The sequence below is a fragment of the Ranitomeya variabilis genome, chromosome 2 (assembly GCF_051348905.1).
Source record: "Ranitomeya variabilis isolate aRanVar5 chromosome 2, aRanVar5.hap1, whole genome shotgun sequence".
In the NCBI taxonomy this organism is placed as follows: domain Eukaryota; kingdom Metazoa; phylum Chordata; class Amphibia; order Anura; family Dendrobatidae; genus Ranitomeya; species Ranitomeya variabilis.
The window spans coordinates 171,362,679-171,385,815 of record NC_135233.1 but is presented as its reverse complement, the minus strand read 5'-3'; the positions used below and the strand labels follow the sequence as shown (position 1 = coordinate 171,385,815).

Sequence of the window (23,137 nt, the reverse complement as noted above, 5' to 3'; positions counted from 1 at the left end):
ATGTGATTTTCTGGATTTTACTTTTGATATATATACATGCACGGACGCAGGCACGCACACACACACACACTAGGCCCTGCAACAGCTGGGAGAGCAGCACTGGAGTCGGCAGAGATAACAGAGGGTTCACTGAATGCTTGAATCTGCAGTTGTTAGGGGGGTATATATTACCATAACAACGAAATTCTATTTGCAGAATACAGATATCGATTTATATTATTTGTTTTTCTATTTATTTAACCAAGTATAAACCAGGGGTTATGTAGGATCTAATTCCATTTTGAGGCTGATTGTTGATATACTTCTACAGTTATGTGTGGACGGATTCAGCTTTGGATATTACCGTAACTACTTTTTAGGAGGAATGTCTGCTACTGTGAGCTTCAGGTCAAGGACACAGCCTCCTTTAGAGATCTACGAGACTACGAAGTGACATGTAAGAGCTGATTTTTTTTTACAGGGACTGTGATAGAACGATAGCCCAGACAGAGCACATAACTGCATTACATAAGAGGATTCCCAGATCAAGGGGTCTAAACAGTCACTGGCGGGAGGCCGGCAGCCGGTGGGGAAGGAGTTAGGAACGCTGGAGGGCTCTAAGTGCTGGGCCAAGACCCCTACACTTATTTGCACAAAAATTTGCAGATGGATTTCTATTAAATGGAGGCAAAGACTTACAAAACAAAAGTATGGAAATAATCAACAATACAAGGATTTAAAGATGACATAAGTCTCGGGTCTAAAACCCTGCTGATATGTTCACTTTACATATTTAACTGTGCTGTTGTTGTTTCCTGAAAATGTACAAATTGACACAGCCATTTGGCATGAAGAATTGAAACATCCATTGGTCAATTTATTAAGAAACTTCTATGAGGAGGAACAAATGAAGTAAAACCCCCTTCCATCTCAGACCTCCCTGGCACAGAGCACATCCTCCATACTGAATAAATCAAGATGATTGTGTCTGAATATACTTATTCATATATTTTATTATTTCCATTCCACTGCTGCACATCTGACAGTATGGTAAAGCTTCCAGCACATAGTGTGGCACTGCTGCACATCTGACAGTATGGTAAAGCTTCCAGCACACAATGTGGCACTGCTGCACATCTGGCAGTATGGTAAAGCTTCCAGCACACAGTGTGGCACTGCTGCACATCTGACAGTATGGTAAAGCTTCCAGCACACAGTGTGGCACTGCTGCACATCTGACAGCATGGTAAAGCTTCCAGCACACAGTGTGGCACAGGCAGTGGCTGATGAGAGAATTCATCAGCCGTCAAATGCGCTATAAATAAATAAATAAAATGTATATAATTTATAAATAAATACATTTAAAAAAATGATGTAGGGTTCCCCTGTATTTTTGTTAACTATCCAGGCAAAACTGACAACTGCGTACTGCACATCTGGCAGTATGGTAAAGCTTCCAGCACACAGTGTGGCACGGCTGCACATCTGACAGTATGGTAAAGCTTCCAGCACACAGTGTGACACTGCTGCACATCTGACAGTATGGTAAAGCTTCCAGCACATAGTGTGGCACTGCTGCACATCTGACAGTATGGTAAAGCTTCCAGCACACAGTGTGGCACTGCTGCACATCTGGCAGTATGGTAAAGCTTCCAGAACACAGTGTGGCACTGCTGCACATCTGGCAGTATGGTAAAGCTTCCAGCACACAGTGTGGCACTGCTGCACATCTGACAGTATGGTAAAGCTTCCAGAACACAGTGTTGCACTGCTGCACATCTGACAGTATGGTAAAGCTTCCAGAACACAGTGTTGCACTGCTGCACATCTGACAGTATGGTAAAGCTTCCAGCACACAGTGTGACACTGCTGCACATCTGACAGTATGGTAAAGCTTCCAGCACACAGTGTGACACTGCTGCACATCTGACAGTATGGTAAAGCTTCCAGCACATAGTGTGGCACTGCTGCACATCTGACAGTATGGTAAAGCTTCCAGCACACAGTGTGGCACTGCTGCACATCTGACAGTATGGTAAAGCTTCCAGAACACAGTGTTGCACTGCTGCACATCTGACAGTATGGTAAAGCTTCCAGCACACAGTGTGACACTGCTGCACATCTGACAGTATGGTAAAGCTTCCAGCACACAGTGTGACACTGCTGCACATCTGACAGTATGGTAAAGCTTCCAGCACATAGTGTGGCACTGCTGCACATCTGGCAGTATGGTAAAGCTTCCAGCACACAGTGTGGCACTGCTGCACATCTGACAGTATGGTAAAGCTTCCAGAACACAGTGTTGCACTGCTGCACATCTGACAGTATGGTAAAGCTTCCAGCACACAGTGTGACACTGCTGCACATCTGACAGTATGGTAAAGCTTCCAGCACATAGTGTGGCACTGCTGCACATCTGACAGTATGGTAAAGCTTCCAGCACACAGTGTGACACTGCTGCACATCTGACAGTATGGTAAAGCTTCCAGCACATAGTGTGGCACTGCTGCACATCTGACAGTATGGTAAAGCTTCCAGCACACAGTGTGACACTGCTGCACATCTGACAGTATGGTAAAGCTTCCAGCACACAGTGTGGCACTGCTGCACATCTGACAGTATGGTAAAGCTTCCAGCACATAGTGTGGCACTGCTGCACATCTGACAGTATGGTAAAGCTTCCAGCACATAGTGTGGCACTGCTGCACATCTGGCAGTATGGTAAAGCTTCCAGCACACAGTGTGGCACTGCTGCACATCTGACAGTATGGTAAAGCTTCCAGCACATAGTGTGGCACTGCTGCACATCTGACAGTATGGTAAAGCTTCCAGCACACAGTGTGACACTGCTGCACATCTGACAGTATGGTAAAGCTTCCAGCACATAGTGTGGCACTGCTGCACATCTGACAGTATGGTAAAGCTTCCAGCACACAGTGTGACACTGCTGCACATCTGACAGTATGGTAAAGCTTCCAGCACACAGTGTGGCACTGCTGCACATCTGACAGTATGGTAAAGCTTCCAGCACATAGTGTGGCACTGCTGCACATCTGGCAGTATGGTAAAGCTTCCAGCACACAGTGTGACACTGCTGCACATCTGGCAGTATGGTAAAGCTTCCAGCACACAGTGTGGCACTGCTGCACATCTGACAGTATGGTAAAGCTTCCAGCACACAGTGTGACACTGCTGCACATCTGACAGTATGGTAAAGCTTCCAGCACACAGTGTGACACTGCTGCACATCTGACAGCATGGTAAAGCTTCCAGTACACAGTGTGGCACTGCTGCACATCTGACAGTATGGTAAAGCTTCCAGCACACAGTGTGACACTGCTGCACATCTGACAGCATGGTAAAGCTTCCAGTACACAGTGTGGCACAGCTGCACATCTGGCAGGGCAGTATGGTAAAGCTTCCAGCACACAGTGTGACACTGCTGCACATCTGACAGTATGGTAAAGCTTCCAGCACACAGTGTGGCACTGCTGCACATCTGACAGCATGGTAAAGCTTCCAGCACACGGTGTGGCACTGCTGCACATCTGGCAGTATGGTAAAGCTTCCAGCACACAGTGTGGCACTGCTGCACATCTGACAGTATGGTAAAGCTTCCAGCACACAGTGTGGCACTGCTGCACATCTGACAGCATGGTAAAGCTTCCAGCACACAGTGTGGCACAGGCAGTGGCTGATGAGAGAATTCATCAGCCGTCAAATGCGCTATAAATAAATAAATAAAATGTATATAATTTATAAATAAATACTTTTAAAAAAATGATGTAGGGTTCCCCTGTATTTTTGTTAACTATCCAGGCAAAACTGACAACTGCGTACTGCACATCTGGCAGTATGGTAAAGCTTCCAGCACACAGTGTGGCACGGCTGCACATCTGACAGTATGGTAAAGCTTCCAGCACACAGTGTGACACTGCTGCACATCTGACAGTATGGTAAAGCTTCCAGCACACAGTGTGGCACTGCTGCACATCTGGCAGTATGGTAAAGCTTCCAGAACACAGTGTGGCACTGCGGCACATCTGACAGTATGGTAAAGCTTCCAGCACACGGTGTGGCACTGCTGCACATCTGACAGTATGGTAAAGCTTCCAGGACACAGTGTGGCACTGCTGCACATCTGACAGTATGGTAAAGCTTCCAGAACACAGTGTTGCACTGCTGCACATCTGACAGTATGGTAAAGCTTCCAGAACACAGTGTTGCACTGCTGCACATCTGGCAGTATGGTAAAGCTTCCAGCACACAGTGTGGCACTGCTGCACATCTGGCAGTATGGTAAAGCTTCCAGCACATAGTGTGGCACTGCTGCACATCTGACAGTATGGTAAAGCTTCCAGCACACAATGTGACACTGCTGCACATCTGACAGCATGGTAAAGCTTCCAGAACACAGTGTGGCACTGCTGCACATCTGACAGTATGGTAAAGCTTCCAGCACACAGTGTGACACTGCTGCACATCTTACGGTATGGTAAAGCTTCCAGCACACAGTGTGGCACTGCTGCACATCTGACGGTATGGTAAAGCTTCCAGCACACAGTGTGACACTGCTGCACATCTGGCAGTATGGTAAAGCGTCCAGCCCACAGTGTGACACTGCTGCACATCTGACAGTATGGTAAAGCTTCCAGCACACAGGGTGACACTGCTGCACATCTGACAGTATGGTAAAGCGTCCAGCCCACAGTGTGACACTGCTGCACATCTGACAGTATGGTAAAGCTTCCAGCACACAGTGTGACACTGCTGCACATCTGACGGTATGGTAAAGCTTCCAGCACACAGTGTGGCACTGCTGCACATGTGACGGTATGGTAAAGCTTCCAGCACACAGTGTGACACTGCTGCACATCTGGCAGTATGGTAAAGCGTCCAGCCCACAGTGTGACACTGCTGCACATCTGACAGTATGGTAAAGCTTCCAGCACACAGGGTGACACTGCTGCACATCTGACAGTATGGTAAAGCGTCCAGCCCACAGTGTGACACTGCTGCACATCTGACAGTATGGTAAAGCTTCCAGCACACAGTGTGGCACTGCTGCACATCTGACAGCATGGTAAAGCTTCCAGCACACAGTGTAACTGCCGCACATCTGACAGTATGGTAAAGCTTCCAGCACACAGTGTAACTGCCGCACATCGGACAGTATGGTGACCTTTGAGAGCTGGTTTACAGTGTACATAGTACACTTGCATACAATTGTGCTAACCTTGCAAACGCAGTTACCGCATGAAATACACTGAAGGGTGCATTTACACACAGATTATCATGCACGAGCGTGCTTAAAAAAGCACCCCACCAGCGGGGATTTTTTTGTATTTCACTGCTGGAGTGGTGTTGGAAATCCAAGTCCCCTGCCCACTGTCTGATACTCATCTTCGTTTTCACCTGATTTTGCTGCTGCATCGGTCCGTTCCCTGCATTTTTTGACCTGCCTGCTGCTCCAGTGTTTCATGGACCTGCACAGAGGTCACTAATCAATGTAAGTCTATGAGAGCATCCTTCTGGCCTCTTTCTGGCTCTCAAAGACTTGCATTGAGAGCTTTTGAATGTAGCTTCTGACTTGCAGCCAGTCAAAAACTGCGTTCCCAAGATGGCGCCATGGGGGCGGAGCAGCACAGAAAAACGATGAAGACACCCAAGGGTGAGTATGTGAGCGGGGACAGGGAACTTCCATTGAAAGCACCACTCCAGTGGGGAAAAAATCAGCTGGAGTGGTACTTTAAGAATGCCCGTTTCACGATGATCTGCCGTTCATCCAATGAACAAGTGAAATGGTGAAATGATCTTTTGTGAGAGCAAAAATCATTGTTCTCGCCGGCACACAGGACGCTGATTGAAAAGAGCAACGGCAGCCTACGCGCACTGAGCGATCTATTACTGATGGCTCAGTGCACATCGTTAATTTTGATCTGCCTGTATAACCAAGATATTAAACAAATACCAATAGGCAGAAGTTTACCAAGCCGCAGTTTACCAATTTGCAGTTGTTCAGTGAGTCTAACTGAACGGCAGGACTAAAGAATGGCAGATTGGTAAGCTTTTACAGATCAGCAATCGTTTAATAGCTTGTTTACACAGGCAGGTCAAAGAAAACAATGTGTACTGAGTGACTTGTAATGGATTGCCGCGTGCGCATAGGCTGCCATTCTTCTCAGCAGTACAGGTCCTGTTTACACAGGATGATGTGCCACTAAGAAAGATGACCTTTTACCCTGCGCAAAACATTTTTTCACTTGCTGAATGAGCATTTTGTTTGCCGGGTGATTGGCAGCCTGTTTACACTGACAGATTATTGCAAAACTAGATTTCTTTCTTAAGCACGATAATGATTCAGTGTTAAATGCATCCTTACTCTCATCCAGAACTCAATTCATAGGGACACACTCAAATCTCACAGCATTTCCCTTGTTAAATATCTGTACACAACCAGAAAACTATGACATATGAAACTAGCCCTAATATGTTGAGCTGTTGTTACTGACTGAAGAAGTCAGGCAAGTAGAAGTACTGTTTGGCCACCAAGACTATGAATTGGCTGGTGGAGGTACTAAAGCCTATTGGAGATTGACCAAGGCTTCCTAAATAATAACACTGAACGAGGCACAGAATGTACAGATCATAGCAGCGATTTGTTTTTGAAGCTTTTAGGAGTATACAGGTATGTACAAGCTGACAATATGTGTCATTAGCGATAATGTTATTTGTAATTCCAGAACCTGCAGGCGTTCCCGGGAACACACTTTCGGAAACTGATCATAAGCCTTCATGTACATTTACTTAGGTTGTTAGAATCTATTCTTTATGCAAGAATTGCTATAAGCCTACAAGGTTAATCAGTACTAGAACTACACGTGCTCAAACCTTCCAGAGTAAACTCTTTCCGTACTGAGGTTAGTGACGACCACCTTAATAACACAAATAATGTCATTCTAATTATTAGCTTACCTCCTCGATCTCTATCCTCTTTGCAAGCTCATCCAGTGAAAGTAGGTTATCCCCCAAGACAGATTCCCCTGGGCTTGGTGACATCTCTTCTTCAGAATATGTCTCCTCCTGGAAGTCCAAGTGGGCCAGGAAATTCTCACTATCTTTCAGGTCCCCGTTGAGGAGACTCGCTATAAACTCAACTGTAGCTTGACGCTGAGACTTGCTCAGTTCCTCCAGACATTTCTGTTTAGTACTGCCTTTTGGGCAAAGTCCTACTTCGTCTACGTGGCTCTCGGGATTAATAATCCTTTTTGTATCGCCATCTCCTGTGGCTGAGTAATGTGAGCTGCTGACGGGGTGGACACTATGGACGATACCCATGCATTCTAAGGAACTGCTCCCTCCAGAGTTGTCATCCTTCGTTTCCACTGAATGAACTGCAGATGCTGCTATCAATTTGTCTACCATTGGGTTACCGGCTTGTTCTTCTGCCCTGTCCTTGGAGAGCGGCTCTATTTCTGACACATTATTGCCGGGTGGTGTTGCCTCAGGTTGCAGGAGGTTGTTATTCTTCCCAGCATCCCCAGAAGAAAAGCTGCTGTCAGGATTAGCCCTGCCTCCCGTCCCTGTGGACTGGGTGGGTGACTCTAAGGTTGTGCCACAGGTGATAGCCTGCGGCTCCTCTGTGTGACTCTTCCTGAGCACAGTGTGGCGGTCAGTTACCCTGGTGAGCTTGCTTGCTGTACTGACATCAGGAAGCGAGTGCTCTGTCATCTCTGCCACGCCAGGCTTCCGGTCTGTCCTTATGCCACTTTCTCTATCTGAACAGAAACAGGAAAAGAGTTTTAGTTTCTTTTTAAAGCAATTTTGCCCAGCGGCACAGATTAAGAGGCAGCTCTCCGGACGAAGGCTTGACAAGTCCAGACCTCATTGTATCCAGAGCTAGCCATGACTAGACTCTAGCTAAATTTAGCAATCAGACAATTAATAAATAATGAGTAACCTCTTTCTCCTCCCTTGCTGGCACGTGCCATCGGTACAGATGTGAGGCAAGGTACAATTAGCAGTGACACACTACGGGATCAGCACAGCGCAGGCACTTGCTGCATAACAGCTGTAGAAATGTGCTGCTCCCTCCCAGTGACTGCCCAGCTTTCATCATCATCATCATGCCCGCACTAAGCAGGTCATTGGAAATCAATACTGCTGAGCGATGCGGACGGGGCACAGAGCAAAGGTCAAATTAAATGGAACAAGAACAATATTATTGGCTCCCTGCCAACTGAGCGCAGATCACAAGATTAAGCCTCCTGACATGATATCTCCCAGGGCAGCGGGCATTTTGGTCACGGTATATCTCCTTACACACCTCTAATGTTCCACCTACAATTCTTTACACAATGTTTCACGCTTTTGTCTTCTTGTTTTCTTTTGTAACAAACATTCTGATTAGTACATTTAATGGGAAAAACACTTTGTGCTTTATAAGTTTTCTGTATGCGGGATTAGCATAGACTAAACATAAAAATAACACGTTCTTATTTCATTTCTACTGATGTAAACCTACTGCAGCTCTACCACTTGTTTTAACACACAAGCAAAATATATACACAGAATTCTTCGCACCCAACTGGGCTCATTTTAATAAATCAAAAGTGAGATCAGTAGTTGAAATGTGATACTATTGTTTGATTTTAGAAAGGATATTGGGTTTTTTTCTGTCTAGTTGGATAATTTTGCCAATTAAGTCCTATATACAGTCTGCTTAGAATAGTTTTGTATATTATGCTATTCAATACAGAGGAGGAGACCACTGGTAATGTGCTATATAAATACACAGTGGCATAGATAGCAGTGTACTTCAGAAAATCCCCTATAAACATTAGACTTGATGCCTATAACGACAGGTTTAGCCGTCAGTCCAGTGCGTGTAGGAGCACCAGGCATTGATTGTTGGAGGAATTAATGATTCAGCATATCCAATTTCAGACTGCTGATCCTTTTGTTTTCCCTGAAATAAGTCGCCGCCAGACATGCCTGGCAGCAGCTCTCTCATAGAGAACACAGGAAAATTCAGCCAAGCAAGCGCTCCTCTGCGTGGGAGAGACGACCAAGATGGCTGCCTGCTGAATGATCGACAAATCCATAGATTGGTCCACAGCCATCTAGTGTGTATGGGAGGCTTTATTCAGCTGTAGACGTAACCAAAGAAATGCTTGAGTACACAGAATCATAAAGAAATACTCCAAAGATAAGTGTAAGTGACAGACAGTATGTTATAACTGGTTCTTCATTTTGGGAATGCCGTGGAGTCCTACAACAAAATATACGAACCAAAAGGCACTGCTATGATTATTTAATTTAATACATTTAATACATTTGACACAATTTGATCCACTTTTGCAAACAGATAATCCATCCATTCTCCAACATGAATGATAAATCCCCCCTCCACTGAGTTGATCTGAAGGACACAGCAGTGGCAGAAGGTTGGGCATACGGCTCAATACATTCTGATGGCTCCCTCTCTACAGGTCACTGGGCCAATGCTTCACTGGCAGATTATCGCCATCACAAATGATAACACATCCCATTAATGCCATGCCGATTTGTGTTCAGCATACAAGTCAAGGGGTATTACTTGTAATCCATTCCAGCTAGAAGTCTCCTAAAGTACGTGCGGCCCCATGCGCGGCAGACACGGGAGCCGGTAGCCCTCGTGCAGAGGGAGCTCGGAGCATGAAACCGGTGTGATTAATGTTGATCTTTTTAGGATTAGGAAGAAAACACCAGCTGCCGTTTCTGACTTTGCATCCAGTGTAGTCATGGTGTCAGCAAGCAAAAACAGTTGCTGAGCACAAGTGATCGTAACAAACAAGAGGATGCTTTGTGCCGCAGAATAGGGGAATACACAGCGAGGAGCCATTAGCACCACTGAAGTGCATAGGGAACAGTTTTCTTGCCTTAACAAACATTTGGCAATGGGAACACTACACAAAACTAGGCTGATAAAATGTATCTATGTTTCCAATACCTGGTAGATTTCTTATGCTTGCCATAGCCAAGACTTGGTTTATCTGGTGTTATTTTTACATTCACGGATACATGTGATGCCAAGAATATGCACACAGTATTAGAACAAACGATCAAATGGTGCTCATTATGCACAAATATCTTGCCGATTTGTAGTAAAGCCAATATCAATCCAAATTTGTGTGCGAACGGCCAACTGATTTAATTGAAAACCGGTCTCATGTGCCAGAAAACACGTCATGATTAGCAACATAGCTTGTAAGCAACATCTGAAAGCTACCCGAGTGATAATTCCATTATAGGGAAATAGGAAACAGAAGGCTATGTGCACACGTTGTGGATTTGGCTGCGGATCCTCAGCAGTTTTCCATGCGTTGTACAGTACCATGTAAACCTATGGAAAACCAAATCCGCAGTGCGCATGCTGCGGAAATTTCTGGCAGAAACGCAGCGGTTTATTTTCCGCAGAATGTCAATTCTTTGTGCGGATTCTGCAGCGCTTTACACCTGTTCCTTTATAGGAATTCAAAGTGTAAAAACACAGGCGAAACCCGCACAAAATCTGCACAAAATCCACAGGGAATCCGCAGGTAATTTTACCTGCGTATTCTGCGGAAAAATCTGCAATGGAATCCGCAAGGTGTGTACATACCATTAGGATGACGGATTTTCGAGAATATCCTATTCTGGTCCTCAAAATGCTCTGAGTGTCACGGATCTCACGCACAGATCCGTTATTTTCATGAATGTGTGAATAGATTTATGAAACTTTATGAGTCAGTGGCCTATCCGAAAAGAATAAAAAAAAAAAATCTGGCAGGACCCCAGCATTTCACACATATGTCTGAATGTAAACTTATTTAAAGTCTTAGTCTGTTTCTGCTAAATACAGATCCCGGTCGGATATTTCATTTGTAAAATTAAAGAAGCACTCTCACTAAATGTTTTATTGGTTTCTTCTGTGTAGGTGTAGCCAATAAAAAGTAGGGTTGTGTAAGAGTGTTAATATACTTACCGATGCCAGTCTTCGCGGTCCCCAGCTCACTCACATGACCTATGCCGACTTGCTCACACTGCGTCCTGTTTGGGAGCCAGAAGCGGCTTTTACAATGTAAGCCTGTTGCTTGTCAGAACAAGGCCCCATAGACTTGTATTGTAAAAGTGACATCCAGATAACATGATGAGGCAAGTTGAAATTGCCGTCACATGACCCAGAAGTGGACCGGAGAGGAAGTTGGAGGTTGGTGAGTAGAGTTGAGCAAATTTTTCATAATTCGGTTGTGATTACAATCAGCAGCGAACATTGATTTTGCAATATTCGCCAAACGTCATTGGAGTCAATGGGAGTAGAAATTAATGAATAAGTTGGGAACCGACAATCAAACATAAATTTGCCACGAATAGCGTAGCAATATGGCACGAATATGGCAAATTCAGATTCGGTGACCGATTCCGAAGATATTCGCTCAACTCTGCTGGTGAGTATATTAATACACCTACATTACATTACATATACTGTACATTTACACAAGTAAGGCAATAACAAGTTTGGTGGGAGTGCTTCTCTAAGTATACCACAATTGGGGCAGTGGAAGCTGTGAAATCTTTTAGTCCTGCTATGCATCTCTATCTTGTCCATGGTCATTATATAAGGACAGGTTTTACGTTTTTTTCTGGTTGCACAGAAATATTCCTGTTGTTCTTGTTGGAAAGGATAGAGAGCTTCTCATCTTGGACAGTCTTGGATGTATGGATTTTATCTGACATTTACTTTTGTAACAATGGTTGTAGTTTCCATGCAGCTCCCGTCAACGTCTCCAGATGTGGATTGTAGGTGACCACTTGGTGGCTTTCTTGTCCTTGTTTAGTTTTGTTATATAGGAGGTAGTTTTTGGTATTCTGGTGGCTGTTGCAATTTGGTTTTCACTTGTCAACTATGGCTACTTTCACACTTCTGTCGGCCCGATGTACCGACGGACGTTGTGCAAATATTGCACAATGTGGGCACCGGATGCAGTTTTCAGACGCATCCGCTGCCCATTATGAGTTCCGGGTGGAAGGGGCAGAGTTCTGGCCGTGCATGTGCGGTCGGAAATGGCGGACCCATCGCACACAAAAACGTTACATTGAACTTTTTTGTGATGACGGTCCGCCAATTACCGACGCATCCAGTGCACGACGTATGGAACGTGTGTCCATACGACGCGATGAGTCGGTAATACAAGTCTATGTGCAAAAAACGCATCCTGCGGGCAACTTTGCAGGACGCGTTTTTTGCACAGAACGACGCAGCAACGTCTTTATAAAGACGGAAGTGTGAAAGTAGCCTATACCTGATGAAGAGACATGAGTTGTCTTGGAAAGCTTGCTACGTGGTGTCATCTTTTCAGCTAGCTGGATGACAGAAAGTATCAACCACTAGGACTCCCAGTACTGTACCCCCACACATTCAGGGTGCAGGGTAGCACCCTGCTCAGCCTACCCCTGTGATCCATCTTGATGTATCTGTTACTAGAGATGGTTTTAGCCTGACAACAAGCCACGAAAAAGGGGAACACATAGCGGTGGCTACTTTAGGATTTCTTTTTATGGGTAGAAGAGCTAAATTTTGTGAATAAAATAAATTACAATTTTCATGCATGCCTCCTTTAATGTGAAATCAGAACACATTATTTATATCAGCCATGATACATTTTATGTGCACAAGATGTTTAGATGACATTTGGGAGAAACAATAATCAAGCATGTTGAATTTCAACATACCTGACCCTTTCTTAAGTGAGATAAGAAGCTTCAATGAGTGGCAGTAAGGGGCTCCCATCTCAGCGGAGGGCACATGCACGCTAGGCCGAACTGCCCAGGGTATGTAACTCCACAACTTTTCAGCAAAGATTTTTTTTAGCGCTTCATGTTCCTTTGTATGTTCGGCAAATGAAACATAACTTAAGTAAATGAAATGGAAATTTCCTGCAGATAAGAGGCTTTGTACCATGTTCTGGATGTTAGTTCAGATAAAACAGAAATGTGACAAAGCTACAAGCTATGTGCCAGATCATTACAGAAAACACCCAGGCCTCTCGCCACCAAGCAAACAGCAGAACAATTGTGCCTACTGACACCTCCAAGAACATTTTTTCCTAATTTGACTGCCCTATCAAAAATGATAATCTAGTAAACGACTTACCTGAGCCAAGTGCTTAACCCCTTAACGATCACCGATGCACCCTTTAATGGCAGTCATTAAGGGGCCTTATGCCTCAGCGCCGCTGACAACCTGCAGTATCGGCTCCGACCGGTTTTGAAACCGATCGGGGACGATTAATCCATTAAATATCGCTGTCAATTGCGACACCAATATCTAAGTGGTTAAAAGGAAGTTAAAAAAGACCCCGTTTGTCAGGATCAACCCTCACAACCCTTAATCATGGGTGCCGATCGTTGCCATGGTACCCCATGGTCATCTGATGAGCGCAGGGTACAGTGGCCTGTAAGTTCCTGATATACGCAGGGTCTCACAAGATCTGTCAGTGAAACAATGACAGGTCTCCAGCATTTCAATACATGAGTATTGCAATGCATGAGACCAACGATCAGAGTAAAAAATATACATGTCCCACAATGGGACTTGGTCAAAAAGTAAAAAAAGTTACAAAACATACGTAATCGAATATTAAAAAAAAAAAAACAACACAAAATAAGTGCACAAAAATCACAATAAGCAACCAAAATTGCAGCATTTGCGATAATAAAAATAAACCAAAAGAAGTACACATAATTTGTATCGCTGTATCTGGAACGGCTCAATCTGTCACTATTTATTCCATACAGCAAAGACCATAAAAAAATTTAAATAAAATAAACACTCCACAAATGATGAATCATAGGTAAAGGAAAAAAAATAGCACAAATGAAAACGACAAACACTCCCGCAAAACACAATCCTTAATAAGGCTCATTCACCCTCCCAAAAAATAAAAAGCTACAGCTCTCAGAATAGGACGATGCTAAAACAAATTCATTTTTGTAAAATATAATTTTTAGCCTGTAAAAACAGCAAAGCATATAAAAACAATATAAATCTGGTATCAATGTAATCGTACCGACCCGACAAACAAATCGGTCTTATCACTTTTACTGCATGGTGAGCGGTGCAAAAAATAAAAGTAAAACCAATAACTGAATTTCTGGGTTTTGTTCATTCTGTATCTGAAAAATCCGATTAAAAAGCTTTCAATAAGTGGTACCGAAAAATCTCCAACTTGTCGCACAAAAAATAAGCCCTCATACAGTTTTTTCTCCAAAAAAATAAAAAAGTTACAGCTCTCAGAATATGATAAACTACTTTTTATTGGAAAAAAAAAGCATTTTTACAGTGCGATAGCAGCAAAAACCTAAAAAGAACACTATAAATCTGGTATCGCTGTAACACCCCGAATAATAAAGTCATCTTATGACTTATAAAAATATGAAGTCTTCTTGTACTGCTGTCTATTTGTTCATTCTGCCTCCCAAAAATCAGAATAAGGCTCAGCTCACATTTAAGCTTGGCACTTACGTACAGGTTATCGTGTAAAATCACCAAAAATGCGATTGAGACGATACCTCCGACAGAACCACTCATATATGAGGCAATAAGAAAGCCTTTGCATTCCGTCTAGTCTCTGTTCCGGCAGTGTCCCATCATTTTAGATGACTTTTTAGCGCACAAGTGTGGACAACCAGAGATCTGTGTACACCTAAAATGGATACCACCAGAAGAAAGAAAAACAGAGTCCAAAGCATCTCCATCTGTCTCATTATAGTGAGTGGTCCTGTCGGGAGGGGTTTCGTATGAATTACCTTTTTGCAAAATTTACACTGAAATCAAAATATAAGTGCTCAGCGTAGAACACAAGAATGTGATCCAGCTTTATACTTGAAGCAATCAATAAATGTTATGTACCCCAAAATGTTACCAACAAAAACCCTGTCTTATCCCGCACAAAACCAGCCCTCACTCAGGTCATTCAACTGTCACTGGAAGTATAGGGGTTCCGACGTTAATAGTAGAAAGAAAGACTCTGGAAAAACGGCATGGTTGCCACATCCTCAAATAAAATCCACTTAAGTCTGTTCTCTCAAATCTTAATGCCTCCACTGTGCCTAAACCACAGTAAGAAGCCAAATGTTTGGCATTATTGTAGTGGGGAGAGAGCACTTAATTTACAGGAAACACGTCTCCAGACGCACAAGCAAGGCACAATATATGGGGGTGCTACACCCTATGGGGGCACAATGTATGGCCACTAAAATAACAGATTTGCATTTCTACATTAAAATAAAAGCATGGCGTAAATGTTACAAAATAGTCACTGCAGCCGTAGATTGTCGTATTTTTCGGACTATAAGATGCACCGGATCATAAGATGCAACCCAAATTTTTAGAAGGAAAATAGGGAAATAAATAAATGTGTCAAATGGGGGTCCGTCTTACAGTCCATATTCTGCTTACTGGGGTGATTTTCTTAGGCGAACTGAAGACCGCGCACACGAGGTAGATTTACAGGGCATATGCCCTGAAGAAGAGAGCAAGATAGCTCTTGAAACGCGTAGGCTTCAATAAACCACCCTAAATCTACCTCGTGTGCGCGGTCTTCAGTTCGCCTAAGACTATTACCTCCAGCATCCTTTTGGATTCTTGTGGAGACCTGCTGCTACGATTATGCCTTCTTGGGAGTTGTGACCTAGTTTCACAACTTCAATAGGTGAGCACATTCCCTACAAAGGATTGTATGTGTGTTTTTTAAACAGTGTGACACATTGGGGGCGCTTTGTCTTTTTTCTTTTTACTGGGGTGATTTGGCAGTGCTTGTGGAGCGTGGTCACAGGGGGTGTTCAGTGGTCTGGCGGATACGACTCCCATCCCAGGTGCCAGCATTTTGTGAAAGCCCGAAGGCCCCTGCACATCCGTTAATGTAATGCGGTGGCCTCCGGGAAATTCCATCCCAGGCTGGGACGGCAGGTCTCTCGGCGCTCTGTGGTGTGGGGGAGGGGGGGCTCCGCCGACATTTTGTGAAAGACTAGAGGCCCCCACACTGCGATGTGATGGCCCCCGGGAAAATGGTCGCTGGGGGTGGTGCATGCTCAGATTGATCTCGTTGCTGAGTAGAACCATCTCAAGGAGGATCACAAGGAAATGGACAGCATGTGACTTAAATATGAGTGTCTGAGCAAAGGGTCTGAATACTTATGACAATGTGATATTTCAGTTTTCCTTTTTGAATAAATTTGCAAATATTTCTACATTTCTGTTTTATTTTCAATCAAGATGGGGGGCAGAGTGTACATTAATGAGAAAAAAAAAATGAACTTTTTGAATTTACCAAATGGCTGCAATGAAACAAAGAGTGAAAAATGTAAAGGGGTCTGAATACTTTCCGTACCCACTGTATGTGCTGGGACAAAATTAAATGAATACAACAATCTACACCATCCCTCATGAAGCATTTGTGAAACGCACATCAGGTGCTCCGCCGGTTCCCAATCCCCGTCTGAGTATGTCTTCCGGAAGGACATCCGCTTCCTGAAGGTGTTCCTGAAAGCAGGATTAAATAATTTAGGGAATCCTTTTTTCCTATCTTCTGCCTTTGCAATGATATCGTCCAGCACGGAGCAAAATAAGTACTCACCCCTGCATGGAATGGCACATAACTTTGCTCTAGCTTGAGCATCCCCCTTCCAGCTTTTAAGCCAGCGTGCACACCGGGGCCGCAGATCAGGCAGCCAGTTTTAGAGAGTCCACTGACGCATCCGCCAGATAAGCCGCTCCTTCACGGATTTGAGAGAGAGAATCACGTAGCTTATCTCTAGGGACTTTGGCCCGTAGCTGCACCCCTAGTTGATCCACCCAAACCATAATGGATCTGGCAGTGCCGATGCTAGCAATTGCCGGTTTGAAGGCTCCGGCCGAAGACTCCCAAACTCGTTTTAAGAACATATCCGCCTTCCTGTCGGATGGATCCTTAAGAGGGCCTGCATCCTCAAGGGTAGTGTAGCTGACTTTGATGTAGAGGCTACAGCTGCATCCACTTTAGGGATTTTTACCCACTCAGCCAGTAACACATCATCAAATAGGTATCTTCTTTTTGCGGCAGATGGCAGGAAACCCCCCTTATCCCATTCCCGCGTAATGAGATCTTTAACTGTATCATTTACTGGAAATGGTTTGCGATTTTTCTGGCACAAACCTGCAAACATGAGATCCTGGGTCGATTTGGGCTCTATATTATCTGCAAACCCCATGGTGGTGCGCACTGCTTTAACTAATATGTCCATATTTTCCACAGGGAAACATGGTCTACCTTTCTCATCTGAGGATGATAGCGATGAGGATTCTGAACACTATCCTGCCTTATAGATGGGCTAGATCCTGAGCTCAATTTTACCATACTAGCCCTTTCATGACGTCTCCCTTTAAGGGAACTCTTAATCTCTTCCCTGATGACAGCTCTTAAATCAGATGTACAGAGGGGAGCCTCTTCCTCCAGGGTTTGGCATATACAAGCCTAACAAAGCCTTTTTACATAGCTGTCCGGCAAGGGTACTGTGCATAAAGCACACTGCTTGTGTTTAGTTTTAGCTGACTTTTTAATCTAAAACAAAGCGTAGAATGGGAAATTCAGCTATTAGGTGATCATGAAAAAAACTCTCCACACAAAGCTGTTCAGTGAAGTACCGGTTCCGGAGGAGGGGATTCGCCGCGTGACGTTGGGGCCCCCGATTGCTGCCGCCCCCGTACCACTCTGCTGTCGGTAGTCCCGCTTCTAGAGCGGCTGCTACTAACGCCGCTGCCTTTCTTGCACTGCTCGGGCACCTCTGACCCCAGTAGGTGCTCCATATCCCCCACAGAGGACATCTTGCTGGCACACCGCCCACAGAACTGGCACCGACCTAAGAAGGCCAGGCCACGCCTCCTCCATGCATCCTCCTCGGCCTCCCCCAGAAGTACCTGGATCAGCTTCCGGGTTATGAGCGCTTTGCTTTCCACGGTCATTCCGGCCGTTCCTAGATGAAAGCAGGGATTTCTCCTCCACCTGCGCTGCACCCAGGGCGGCCTCCCCCGGACCCTGGGATCGCGACATCCATAGCTTCAGCCGAGGAGGGGTCTGCGTGCAGAGCACTCACAACGCTGCTTCCGGCACCCCAGGCTCTGCCGTTCCCTCAGACACCGCGCAGAGGCTGTTGGACCTGGGTAGGTTCTATCCCTGTTGGTTCCCATCAGGACAGGAACCCAAACTGAGGAGGTGAGGGGGACATCCCCTTTTTAACCGGTAGGTTCCTGTCCTGATGGCGGATCCCATCTCTCGTTGGGTGCTGTCGTGGCGATAAGAAAATTTTTAATTTTTCACTAAAATTCCAATATTTTCACAAACAAAACATATCAGCCTAAATTCACCACTAACAAAGCACAATGTATCAGGGTAAAAAACAGTCTCAGAATCAGTGGGATCCGTTGAAGCGTTCCAGGGTTCTAAACACAAAAAATGACAATGGTCAGATTTAAAAAATTTGGCCCATCACTAAAGACAAAACTGGCTCCATCACAAAAGGGTTAAAAATGACAGTATGGTACTGTAATTAATTACACACAGTTACTGAGAGGATGTGCTCACAGTGTATGAGGGTGCGTCAATGGGACTTTACCCTGTTATATATTCCTGCCACCATAAAAACGTCTCTATGTTAGTAATTGTGAGGGTTTGTGTGTACATAGGTCTGATCTGTAGGAAGTTGGTGAATTCTATCTGTAAGGAGAGCAGGGGCTGCTGCAGACCTTCCTTAGCACACACCCTGCAATATGGCCATGCTATAAGACACCTAACCTGAGAAACAAAGAATCGGACATTCCTTCTCTCACAGTGTCCATCCACATCAGTCACAGGACAATTGGAAGACCCCGGTACACATTAGATACTAGGCTGGTAACGCTATTTACCTGCAGGTGTAGGGTAAATCTGCAGGTAGTGTTAAAATCCTACATGCCTGCTTTAGGGCTCATACTCACCTGCGAGAAACTCAAATGAGTCTTGCATGTTAATAAACGGCACTCAGATTGTAGCGTGCGGCCGCATAGGAATACATACAGCCGCACGCTCCACTCCTGAGTTCTGGCAGCAGCGCCGGCTATTGACGTGCGAGACTCATCCGAGTTTCTCGCAGGTGAGTATGAGCCCTTACAGGAAGCACGGTTACAGGGAGTTAATTAACTTATGCCTTCCCTCTAGCAAATCACTAAGTCATCGGGGCGGTGTAGGGAACAGCTACAGTCACAGCTTACTACACAGTAAGATTGATTGACAATTGTCAAAGTGATGGGGAGTGATTACAGCCATGATCACTATACAGTGAAAGGTAACAAACCTCTCTCTACACCAGCCTGGTGACTGAAAGCGATTGACTAGGGGGAGGATAAAAGTTAATTTTTATGCTATTTAAAGGGAGCAGTTGTAATGCTACTACTGGCATCCTTGCATGGTTTCCCTTCCCCAACCATGCAGGGACACTGGCATACTCACCACCTCGACCACATGGCGCGTCCCTCGGCATGCTCCCTGCTTCTCTGCATAGTGCGCGCTTGTTGCCCTGTTCTTAAAGGGCCATTGCGCACCTGCTAAGATGCCCCCAGCCAATAGCTGGGAGGCATCTTTTCTAACACACACCCTCCTCAATAGAGAGTATCATTATTGTGTTAGTGGTGTAACTAGGGAGTTGTTCAGTCCCTTGGTCCTGGTGTGGCCAGTGTCCTGACTGTGAAGTCCCCTCATCCTTGTGTGGCCACTCCTGAACCCGAAGTCCCTGGTCCTTGTGTGGCCACTCCTTAACCCGTAGTCCTTGGTCCTAGTGCGGGCAGGGCCTGAAACTTGTCCCCTGGTCCATGTTCAGCCAGTACCTGAATCTATATCGGAGACCAGTGTGTGTGAACCTGAGCCTATCCAAGTGTTCCATGTATCTGGATGTTCCTATTAGTCTCCGATTCAACCCTGTCTAAGGCTCTATGTCAGTGAACATTCTACCTGTGGATCCTGAACCGAGTAGTCTGAATGGAGCCAGAGTCCTATCTGTGTCTGCGTACCTGACTCTTGGGGTCAGCAGCTGCAGTACTTGGGACTGCCTAGGAATGGTACCTGGTTACTGACTGCAGCTCAAGCCTGACTCCCACCATCAGGAGCTCCAATGAACACTATGTAGCCGCTTAGCTATGCCCTTCCTAGGTATGCCCGGCCCCGTGGCACAGTGGATTCATGAACCACGTGCGTCACCTGTGTGTGTAAAAACAGTTACAATTATTAGGATTTTCGCCCTGTAACCGTGCTTCAAGTAAAGCAGGCATGCATGATTTTAACTCAATTTACCTACATATTAACCATAAAAATGCAGCTAAATAGTGTTTTCCGACATGTAATGTGTATGAGCATCTTTACAGTCACAGATTACACTTTACGATAACCAAATGATCACCATTGAAGGTTTAATAATTACTGTAGAATATGTGCAATGTTTTATGTGCTGCTTTATCCAATTTCGCTTTTAGCAATAAGTAATCTGACATTAGGAAATGTCTGGATAAATAAAAATCAATCAAACCAAAGTCTTAATTTCCACTTATTGAGAAAGGCATTATAGATATTTCCTAGCGCTAAAGAACATTAATGGACATCTGGAAATAGCCTGGCTGGAAGAAACTGCAGCTATCATATTGCGTGTGTGTTATCTGTCCAAAAAGGTTTCAGAGGAAAGCAAGTCTAATCTGATGGGAGGCTTAGTAAGCCCCCGTAGCCATGACCTTTATAATTAGAGACTTGTTGTACTCTGGTCACTAAAATTCCTGTGAAATATTCCACCATTTATAGACTGTAAGGCCACCACTAAAAGGTCCAGGGACAGAGGTGGCTTTGGAAGGGATCACGTTGTACTCAAGCTATCATTTTCAGAACAATTAATCCGAAGGTTCTCTAAGCCTCCTTTTTTATCTATCTCCTTCCACTTCTGAGCATTGACAGATCAAAGATAAAAGTGGTCAAGTGCTAGCTAGATTACCATCAAGATCACACTTTTGTGTATTTTAGAGCTGCAGAGATGTTCCACCCCCTTCATCCTCACCTCGCTCTTCTTACATAAGTTTAAGGTCAACCTAGTCGTGCTGAACTACAGCTCACAGAAAAAGGTGGGAACTAAAATGTATTATCAGTTAACTCTTGGTAGGGCCAAAACAAGTGGCAGGCAAAAGTAGGCATCTATGAAGGGTGCCATCCCAAAATAAATATAAGGGAGCGCAACGTATTGGACAAGGAAAAAAGGTTCTTTACACTTCCTGCTGTGCCGCTTAGTACTGAGCACCTAACAAAGCTGCTCGCTCTCCACTAAAGAGAAGTGGAGCAGAGACCCATCAGATGTTTTCCTAACTGACAAACGAAGGCGCCCACCCTTGGTTGTGAGACAGGAAGCACAGCAAAGAGTGAAGTTGTTGCTCCTTCTGTACTACTAGCTGGGGTATACATAGAAATCATGGGGCTCCAAAGCAAAAGTCCATAATAGGCCACCCATGTTCCCTAATGAATTACAAAGCGAGGCTCCAACCAAAACCGAATGACATATAAATAAACTTACAAATGGCGACACCACCACAATTTAAGTCCCTAAAATGCACTACTGAGTTAATCACCTGTGAAATGTGTCACCTACAAGTTGGTTGCACCCCTTCCTGCCACGGCCAATTTCGATTTTGTTTTTTTCCTCCCCTTCTTCCAAGAGCCATAACTTTTTTATTCTTCTGTAAGGGCTTGTTTTTTTGTGGGATGACTGATACTTTTGAATGACACCTTATTGTGTACTGGAAACGGGAAAGAAATTCTAAATGAGGGGAAATTGTGGAAGCATTTAATTCATTGACATTGTTTTCTGGGAATTGTTTTTAAAGTGTACCTAGTGTGGCAAAAATGACCTGACAACAATATGGTTCTTCCCATCAGGGCGACTACAGAGATACCAAACTTGTCCAGTTCTTTTTTTATTTTAGTAGTGTAGAGAAAAAAAAATGTATTGTGTCACACACTCTGAGACCCATAACATTTTCATTTTTCCGGTCAGAGCTGGGTGATTGCTTATTTATTGCGGGCGAGACAACGTATTCATTGATACCATTTGGGGAAAGATAGGACATTTTGAAAGCATCTCTTGCAGCCTTGCAGGGACCATAACACTGCAAATTTGCAGTTTTTTTTTTTTTTTCTGTTTACATTGCTTACCAATCAGGTTGATTAATTTTATAACTTGATAAATTGGATGTTTATGGACGTGGCAATACAACATGTGTATTTTTTTTATTTTTTAAAGAGAACCTGTCACCAGGTTTTCCCCATATAAAGTACAGTCAGCATCGTTTAGCCCTATGTTACAGCATTCTAGTATGCATGTCCCCAATCTCTTATGAAAGGCACAAAAAAAGACCTTTTATTATACTCACAGATGGCACGGTCTGGTCAATAGGGCATCTCTATTCTTGATCTGGCGCCTCCTCTTCTTAAGATCGCCGTCCTTCTTCTTGACGTGTGTGGATGACACTATGGCCGGGGTCACACCTGCGAGTGCAATGCGAGAAACTCGCACGAATCTCTCGCATCAACACCCGGCACTGCCGCCGACACTCGGGAACAGAGCGTTCAGCTGTATAGAAATACATGCAGCCGCACACTCCGGTCCTGAGTGCCGTGTATTGATGCGAGACACTTGCGAGTTACTCACATTGCACTCACAAGTGTGACCCCGGCCATAGAGTCTCCATTGTGCTCCTGTGCAGGTGCACTTCTCTCTGGCCTGCCAAGGGCAGAGCAAAGTGCTGTAGTGCACATGAGCTGGCTTTACCTATGGGTCATCGTATTGCGATATAATCTCCCATCTTGCCTCTCTCTGTAAGGCCGCTTTCACATTTGCGGTTGTGTCCGCAGCGTTTAATCCGCAAATATCCGCATGCGTTGTGTATTCCTATCTTTAACATTATCGACGCATGCGTTTTTCTGTGTTCGCGTTTTGCCGCGTTTGACGACGCATGCGTCGTCTAGTCGTCTGCGTCTTGGTGCGGAAATGCAACATGTAGTAATTTTTAGAGGCGTCATTTTGCTGCCTGGAAACG

General features: G+C 44.7%; 1 protein-coding gene across 2 annotated transcripts in view; it reads right to left on the bottom strand.

The window, feature by feature from the left end:
• CNST (consortin, connexin sorting protein) overlaps nt 1-23,137 on the bottom strand; it is a 189,578-nt gene that overhangs the window by 47,873 nt on the left and 118,568 nt on the right. For both annotated transcript variants that reach the window (XM_077283170.1, XM_077283169.1), the window contains exon 9: nt 6,955-7,757. In XM_077283170.1, coding sequence (XP_077139285.1) covers nt 6,955-7,757 — 803 coding nt within the window. The remainder of the gene's footprint in view (nt 1-6,954; nt 7,758-23,137) is intronic.